The sequence below is a fragment of the Epinephelus lanceolatus genome, chromosome 3, assembly GCF_041903045.1.
Source record: "Epinephelus lanceolatus isolate andai-2023 chromosome 3, ASM4190304v1, whole genome shotgun sequence".
In the NCBI taxonomy this organism is placed as follows: domain Eukaryota; kingdom Metazoa; phylum Chordata; class Actinopteri; order Perciformes; family Serranidae; genus Epinephelus; species Epinephelus lanceolatus.
In genome coordinates this window covers 18,528,700-18,537,379 of record NC_135736.1, presented here as the reverse complement: position 1 = coordinate 18,537,379, position 8,680 = coordinate 18,528,700, and the positions used below count along the sequence as shown (strand labels likewise).

The window sequence follows — 8,680 nt, the reverse complement described above, 5'->3', positions numbered from 1 at the left end:
TAATCTGTTTTTTTCTGCATGTAAGTACTACTGAAATACTTTATCTCATGATGTTTTTTCAGTTGAAATGTGTGCCAAATTTTGGGATGGATGGGTCAACTAGGATATGGGAGAAAAACCTGTGTGTGCCAAATTGAAACATCAAGAAATTTTATCTTGAAGCAAACTTGGCAGAAAGCACAGCACATGCAGTATGTTGTTATTTCTTCCTTCAACACTAAAGAATAAAGTAATTTACAATCCTCATGCATGTTTTTTCTATACTCATAAGATACTATATAATGTCATCTGTGACTACGAACTACAAATTTAGATCCAGGCTCTTCTCTGGCAGGCTTACACAGCATTATAAAGCAGAACTGCCTCAATGTAACTTGGAAATTGGACAGTTTCAACAAATCCAGTGTTTTGTTTTTTAAAGTATTTCTGCTCACCGACAAGTGCATTTAAATCATGCTGATACTTAAAGTATGTGATCAAATAAACTTGGTATTTAACCTTTACACCAACTTCAACTTAATGTCAGATAATGTCAAAGTTGTTTTTGAAAATGTTTTTTAAGGTCAGACATTAGGGGGAGCTACATCAGCAGAAATAAAGTGTGTGTGCATGTTTGGTCTCAGGCAGCAGGGTTATGTTAAATTAAGTGTGAATAAGAGATACAAAAAATGACGAAATAAATAGTGTTTCTTGGGGTTTAAAGCTGTGTCACTTGATCATGAAATGTGGCAGCTTCTCATGATTAACATTCACGATATAATCATCACAGACACATTTAAAGATTATTCTGTGTATTGCCATTTTGAATCCATCAAAGATGACTCACACCAAGTGTTTCCTGTGTAAAAAATGCATTTATTAATATCAATGACTCCCATGTAAACCTGATTTTACTTACTCTATAGAACATGAAATGAATGCCTGTTCTTACTTTTAAAAAAAAACACACTCAGTGGCTGAGCAGAATCGAAATATCACATTCTGTTATCACAAACATACATCTGAAAAATAAAGAAAGCTGATCATGTCGAAGATCGAAGCCAGAATCACACAAACACACATCTAACAATCAGTACCTTCACACTGAATTATCCTGATACATGTCTGAACTGACATACACATACGTATTTATCTGGAAGAGTACTGACATATTGTACATTACTGGCAATCACACTGCAAATCACATCTCCTTCTTATTCTACATTCTTATTTGTCAGCATGGACTTGAACTGGCACGCGAAAAGAAGTCAGTAACATCTCAAAAAAAAAAAACCTCAGCATTAACACGGGTGTAACCAAGGAAACACCCGGTCAGTTGGACAAATCACTGATTTAAAGGAAAGATCTTAAAAGGGACCTATTGTGCTTGTTTCCAGGTTCATATTTGCATTTTGGGCCTTTATTAAAACATGTTTACACGCTTTGATAGTCAAGCAACACTTTATTTTCCTCACACTGTCTATGCTGGAACACTTGTATTCACCCTCTGTCTGAAACGCTATGTTTGGCTCCTGTCTCTTAAGCCTGCCTCCCAAAAAAGCCATGTCTGCTCTGACTGGTCAGTGTTTCTGTGTCTGTATTTTCTGCCATGAAAAATCACCATAACCAAATCAACCAAACCTGCTCAAGCAAGAAAATGATCTGAAATCAGGGAGAAATTAACGTCAGTAACCAAGATTACATGTTTTCTGACGTTAGGGTGTAGCTACATGTAGCAGCTAACAGAGAAAAGCAGCACTTTCTACCATGAAAAGCCACCAATAAAAGCTTCTAAATACAACCGGACACGTTCCAGCAGGAATTTGATCCGAAATCAGAGGATACGAACAACATTAGTGCCCAAGCTTACATGTCAGCCTGATGTAAGCATGTAGCTACATGTAGCATTGGGTAATGTAAACACTTGCTGTAGCATACCTGGAGCTATGACCATAAAGAAAAGCACAATAGGTCCCCTTTTAACTGTCAGGAAAAATACACCAACAACACTATTGCACACTGTTCTCCCTTGTAAACCAGCAGACTCGGAGTTCTGTGGATCAGTTTTTCAGGTGTGTCATTTAACCGACCTTTAACCTTTAGCAACAATAATTTAACATTTAATGAAAAATTCCTAAAACCTCTTGTCAGTTTCAGAAACAAAGGACACCTATACTACAACGGTTATCGTTCTATGCGGGCAGTGCCTTTAAAATGCATTTCCTCATTGGTTTGTGGTGAGATTTGGCATTAAAGGCACTAATGAAATGAAATAACCAAGTTTATCTTCCTCATCTGGTTACCCTTCATGACTTCATAGTATGTTATTATTGCTCACAAACTGATTTAAATGAGATTTTGGAAATAAAATAAGATCCACTGAAACTGGTGTTGAATGCTGGTGTTCACACAGACCAAAGAAAAGATATTGGAGCATAATCTGAACGGGTAACCAGCTGGACATCTTGTACTGGATTGTTCTTCTTCAAAGGCTGTCTTTAATTGTGACGAAATAATCCCTTTATGTGCAGACCCTCCGCTTGTCGTCAAACAGTTTACGGACAGTGTAGACCTGGGAAATGGAGAAATAAACACAGACAGCATGGTGTTGATTAGCCAAAACTTTTACCGGTTTAATAGCCATATTCCCCTGTGTGGTGTGTCAGTGCTTCGTTTACCTGGGTAAGAGCCACACACAACATCACCAGCACACTGGCGCAGGACCAGAATGAGACCCTCCACAGGTTGTCTTCCAAAAGATTTCGGTCCCGTGCCTCAAAAGCCCGCAACACAGTCTGCATCTGCCGGCTGCGCTCCAAGCGTCTGTGCAGAGAGTCCATGGACTCCTGAGGAAATTGCAAGAAAAGTTGTGGGTATTTAAAAAAAAAAGTGGTGGCTGTAATGACAGAAAAGTAGAAGTAAGAAACATAGAAAACAGTCACAAAAGTACACAGAATTTTCAATCACTATCGACACATCCTCTGTTGCAGGTCATGGTAACTGTGTCGGCGGGCAAACCATAATATTGGGTCATGCAACCATCACTGTGGTTGTGTCTAACTAGCCTGACCCACAGAGCAGCTGAATGTTTCCAGCTGCTGTTAGCTGGTAGGACTCTTCTAGGAGACACATCTTAGTTAAAGGTTACAACTGACGTATTTTATATTTTCCATAATGTCAGCAGATCCCAAAACCAAGACTGCGTCTTTCAATACTTTCCCACTTCCTCAACCTGTCTGTGGCACTCTGCCTCAAGCTCAGTTTGTTCCTCCTAAAGACAAAACAACAACGGGCCAGAGATTTATAGTTTCAAAATGAGTCTAAATGATTTACCGCACGGCTGGCCACTGTAGTTTTCAGCAAACATTATAAGAAGAAGAAGAAATCTATTTTCAGCCATGGATTAATATGCTCTGGTGAGTATTTACAGCAACAGGACAGCGTATTTGGGACTGACTGTAAATAACCAACAGTACATTTGCTCATCATGATGCAGGAACATGTCACGCAGTGCAACAATGAGGCTCACTGATGTGTTTTTTTTAATCATTTTTTGGACAACAACAAAGCTCTCTGGCACAGAGGGATACAATATAAATATCAGGCTTTGGCTACAGAGACGATACGCGTTAGTAGGATCAGTGGATTGTTGGTTTGGGTATTTTCATGGGATTTGCTGACAATATGAAACACACAAAATAATGCTAGCCTCATCCTTTGAACAGCCGAATTATCAAGAAAGCCTAATGGCTGGTGGACAAAAATCAGCTGCAGTCGTTATTGCCTTTTTGGGGAATTTTTCTTGGGCAGAATGTTTATTTTTTTTAAGAAGTGGATCAATTTCTGTACAGATGCAACACACCTGGGGCGCATTTTAAGTTTGTACACACACCCACTTAGGTGCACACCCATGAGCGCCTCTGGAGACTTTACAGCTGGGCAGTGACGGTCTAGTAAACCAACAAATGATTACAGGTAAGATAATAATGTCAGAAGGCAGATTGCTTTTCAACGCCTTTAATTACTCCATCCATGACTGTATCCTTTTTAGCGAAGTTTAGAGCAAACAAATCTGGAGGCAGGCGGCACAAAAAAAGTATTTTGACATTCTGAGTCAAACCAATTTAATTCAAATTATATTTTGAATATTTTTTAATCAGGAAAATTGGAGACAATATTTTTTTGTCATGCACGATGCCGACCTAATGTTAGTGTCCAGGTGTTTCCCCACTGCTCATTAATGTATGATAGCACATTCTGTTTTATTACAAATAGTAATTCAGTGGTATCATTACCACCTGGCTTCCTAGTAGGGGCTTGTTTTTATAATCCTAAAAACATTACAGCAAACACACTCCAACCTCTGCTTAAGGATACTTTCATTTGCTGCCATTTTAAACATACTATTACAGTAACTTGATTACATTAGCTTTATTAAAATCAATCACAATTAGCTTGTCTTTAATAAAGAGACATTCGTCATGGCTTGGTAAGTTTAGCAGTTAATCTCATGAGCATTTATTTGGTTAGCTTTGCTGTGACACGTTATGTTTATTGTATTTATTGGTTACATATAATGTAATCGGACTTTGACTAAAAAAAAAAAAAAAAAAGTTTAATTACGCATCTGTCTGTGTCTCAGTAACCCTTATAGAGTACTATAGTAGTGTATCCCAGGCCTTATAGTGCTGCTGAGCACCATACGCTGTGCTGAACATCTGCTCTCAGAGCAGTAAATACTCTGTACCTTGGGACACATGCATTTCTTACCAACAGTGTAAGTTTCTTTCTTACTTTACCTGCAGGAATTAGAAAAAAGTGTTGGATGTATAGATTATTTAATCTGTGTTGAGTTATGTGTTGTAGGTGCCTAAAATTGCCCTTTATTTTGGATTGCTTCAGACCACTATCACTGCAGGAACTTAAGATAACTGTGTCACTCATGAATCCCTCCTCTAGTCCCCTTGATATTATCCTAATAAATCAGTTTAAAGACACAACAGAGTCACTCGGCCCTGAGCTGCTGACTATCATCAAGAGTTCTCTGTCATCTGAAGTTGTAACTGATCTTTTCAAAACTGTCTTTGTTGAACCACTACTGAAGGGACCTGGTTTAGATCCCCCAGACTTGGAAAAATTTCTGGCCTATCTCCAAACTCAACTTTGTATCTAAAATCCTAGAAAAGGTAGTGCTGAACCAACTATTACATACACTCAACAACAACGATGTATTTGAAAAACTTCAGTGTGGTTTTCGCAAGCTGCACAGCACAGAAACTGCGCTCCTAAGAGTCACAAATGACTTACTGATGGCTGCAAACTCCGGTGCATGTTCTGTGTTAATGTTGCTTGACCTCAGTGCAGCTTTTGACACTGTTGACCATTCCAGTGTTATAGACTGACTGAAAGAGTGGGCAGGTTTTACTGAAACCGCTCTGGACTGCTTTTCTTCACGTATAACCAACAGGAAACTTTTTGTCACTGTTGGGGAATGTTCCTCAAGAAGTGCTCAGCTAAAACATGGCATACCACAAGGATCAGTTTTGGGACCTGTTCTGTTCACCCTGTAAATGCTGCCCCTGGGCCAGATAACAGATCATCACAACTTCTCTTTCCATATCTACGCAGATGACACACAGCTCTACCTGTCTTTTAAACCCTCTGACACCAATAAATTAGCATCTCTTCATAGTTGCCTGTGTGATATAAAAGGTTGGATGTCCCAAAACGTCTTAAAATTCAACCCTGAAAAGACAGAAGTTCTCATCATTGGCCCTGAACATATCTCAAAAGCAAATTCAGCCACTCATCAGCCCCCCTCACTCTGGTGTAAAAAACCTCTGAGTTATTCTGGACAGTGATTTGACCCTGGAGCAACATGTATATAAAGTAGTCTAGTCTTGTTTTTACCAGCTGAGGATCATCTCCAAATGTAGGTCACTTCCGTCCTTAAGTAACACAGAGAAAATCATACATGCTCTTATATTCTCTCGCCGTGACTACTGTAATGCCTTGTTAACCTGCCTAAACAATCGATCTATACATCAGCTCAAAATCATTCAAAATTCAGCAGCTACCCTTCTGACCAAAACAGAACGATCCTTATACATTACACCTATTTTGGCCTCCCTGCATTGGCTTCCTGTCTCTGTCAGAATTCATTTTTAAGTTCTTTTAATCGCATACAAGGCTCCCAATGATCGGGCACCAGAGTATATCCAATCCTGGCTACTCCACTTAAAGTTGCCCAGCTCTGCCACTACTGTTTACAAGCGTTAATGATGGTATTTGGTCCAGAGACGAGAACTACAAGAGCAAGGACAGAACTAAATTGTCTTCATATAATTCATGTCTAGTTAAAACATGATATATCTGCTCTGTGTTGCACCTACACAGCAGCTATCTCTCCTCTTATTCCCTGGACGTTGTGTGAACATTGGTGTCAACAACAGGGGGTTATTAAGAGTTCAGCTGCACAGTGAACTAGATTTCCTTTTTTGAATGTATTCTTAAACCTCAAACGAACATCTCACCCGGATGTCCTCCAGCTTGTACTCCAGAAGGCTTCCATCAGGCTCGTCTAATCCCGGCCACTCTTCATCTCCACCCACATCTCCTCCCTGACCCTCGATGATGATCTCAAAGAACACCATCTTCTCTGAGAAGCGACTGAAGCTGTTGTCAAAACAGATTTCATAGTCTCCCTCCACCGTGGGCTCCACCCTGCAACAACAGGAAATGAAGTCAAAGATAAACAGACAGATCCAACACCGCTGGCTCTGTAATATGAAATATAATCGAGGATTGAGTGAGGTCGCACTGACACGTGGACTCCGTCAGAGCGTCGAGACTCAAATACAAGCTGGCTGCCTTCTGGAGAGATGACGGTGAAGTCAACATCCATACCAGCACCTGCTATCACCTGGATGTGCACACACAAATACAAACACACACTGAGCAACAAGCTCACAAGAAGAAGATTTTGAGATTATGTTTGTTCATTAGATAATGACAAAAGAGATAAAGACAGAAAAATACTGTATGTGAAGAAAGACAGGGGTATAACATGCACCAAAGGTCCCCAGCTTGGGTGGTACAGGCACGTTGTAGTCACATGATGTGCATCTTAACCACTACACCACCAGGATGCCCCAGGTCAAACATTTCCAAGAGAGACTACGTGTGCATTTTAAGAGAGAGTGTACTGTCGTCTCTTGGATTGAGACTCTCCCACTTAACAAACACACCACTGACTAATAGGCTAGAACTTTACATTACAAGACGTGTCCCTGTGTAAGTAAGTGTTTAATTGTTTTATGTGGTGCTGGAAGTAGAGCTGAAATGATTAAAAAATGTTCCAAAGTCACTATTTTTAGCATTTCTAGCTCATTTTCTTTGCCTTCTGTGACAGTAAATTGATTTTATCTGGATTTGGGACAGGTTTTTGGCCACAACAAGCAATCTGGGACATTATGGTGGACATTTTTCTTTATTTTCTGACATTTTTCATGACTAATGGAAAATAAATACTCTGCAGATTATTGGATTTTGAAAATATCTGTTGGCTGCAGTGGTAGACTGTTGACTTCCCTGTGCAAACGGAGCTCCTGTAGCTTGGGGGGGCAGCTGCTCAGAACCACTCAAAAGTGTTAAATTAACTCTAATGAGCGTGCATCCTGTTCAGTAAATGAGCACTGTGAGCAGACTTTAACATTCTGCTGCTGACCTTTGAATAGCTGAAAGTAGTGTCTGATGAAATGCCAGACAACAGCCATTTGGTTTCCCTCTCCTCACCCACTCAGTTCACCCAAAACTTGTCTGCTACCAGGAAACTACAATTGTCATAGTGTCTGTAGTTTTCCTGGTCTGCTGCAGGAACAACCTGCTGGATGATCAGAGGCTACCAGGATCTGAAACTTTCAGACATAGTTTCATACACATGGTGACTCATTGAAACTTGGCACGAGCAATGTGTGTATTATCTCATTTCCTGTGGAGTATTTTGCTATCTCTAATCTGTGTGTGTGTGTGTGTGTGTGTGTGTGTGTGTGAAGCTCGTGTGGTCATCTCTGTCGGGAAGTCATTATTTGATTGCAGTCTGCTGTTACTAGATATATACAGTTTAATTTGAAGTTGTGGACTTTTTTTTTGATTCACAGTTTCTGGAAAATGTGAGCTACAGTCACGCGGTTATTATATTTGTCGCGTTAACTCCCACGATATAAAGTTAATGGAGGAAGCTGTCATTAACTGCAGTTATAGGGTGTCAGCATGTCAGCTAGCTAAAGGGATAACGGTATGTTAGCCATTAGCGTGTCCCTGTATCGCTGGTGTAAACCTTCAACATATAGCATGTAAATGTGAACACAGTGAGTGATTATGTGTGACCACACACACACACACACACACACACACAGAGTTACCTGATATTCGACCTCCATCGTACCATTCTTTACTGCTGTCTGAAAGAAACACTCGGATCTTCCGGCTTGCAGCAGAAACGTAAACTCGCTGTCTAGGCTCTGTCCGAAACAGCTCACAGACCCTAAACACCACCCCAACACTACTGCGAGGACGAGCAGTCGCCCTCCGCTCGCCTCTTTCCTCCGGAGAAGGTCCATGGTGAAGATATTTCCACACACAGGGCTATCTAAGTTCAGCCATCTCCTTTGCATCCCTCTTCCGCAGCAGAACTTTGCGA

General features: G+C 40.3%; 1 protein-coding gene across 1 annotated transcript; it reads right to left on the bottom strand.

Annotated features, from left to right (window-relative positions):
* Window positions 1–834: 834 nt before the first annotated feature.
* Window positions 835–8,680, bottom strand: tmed1b (transmembrane p24 trafficking protein 1b). Its single transcript, XM_033624923.2, has 5 exons — window positions 8,403–8,680; window positions 6,804–6,901; window positions 6,513–6,702; window positions 2,658–2,825; window positions 835–2,551 (listed from the first exon to the last, which is right to left on the bottom strand). The coding sequence occupies exons 1-5, from the start codon at window positions 8,652–8,654 to the stop codon at window positions 2,501–2,503; spliced, it is 759 nt and encodes a 252-aa protein (XP_033480814.1). The 5' UTR covers window positions 8,655–8,680; the 3' UTR covers window positions 835–2,500.

Coding starts and splice junctions, on each gene's coding strand:
- tmed1b (XM_033624923.2), bottom strand. CDS start 8,654: ATGCAAAGGAGATGGCTGAACTTAGATAGCCCTGTGTGTGGAAATATC. Junction 6,902..8,402: donor CGATGGAGGTCGAATATCAG/GTAACTCTGTGT, acceptor GTGCACATCCAG/GTGATAGCAGGTGCTGGTAT. Junction 2,826..6,512: donor ACAAGCTGGAGGACATCCGG/GTGAGATGTTCG, acceptor CAATTTCCTCAG/GAGTCCATGGACTCTCTGCA.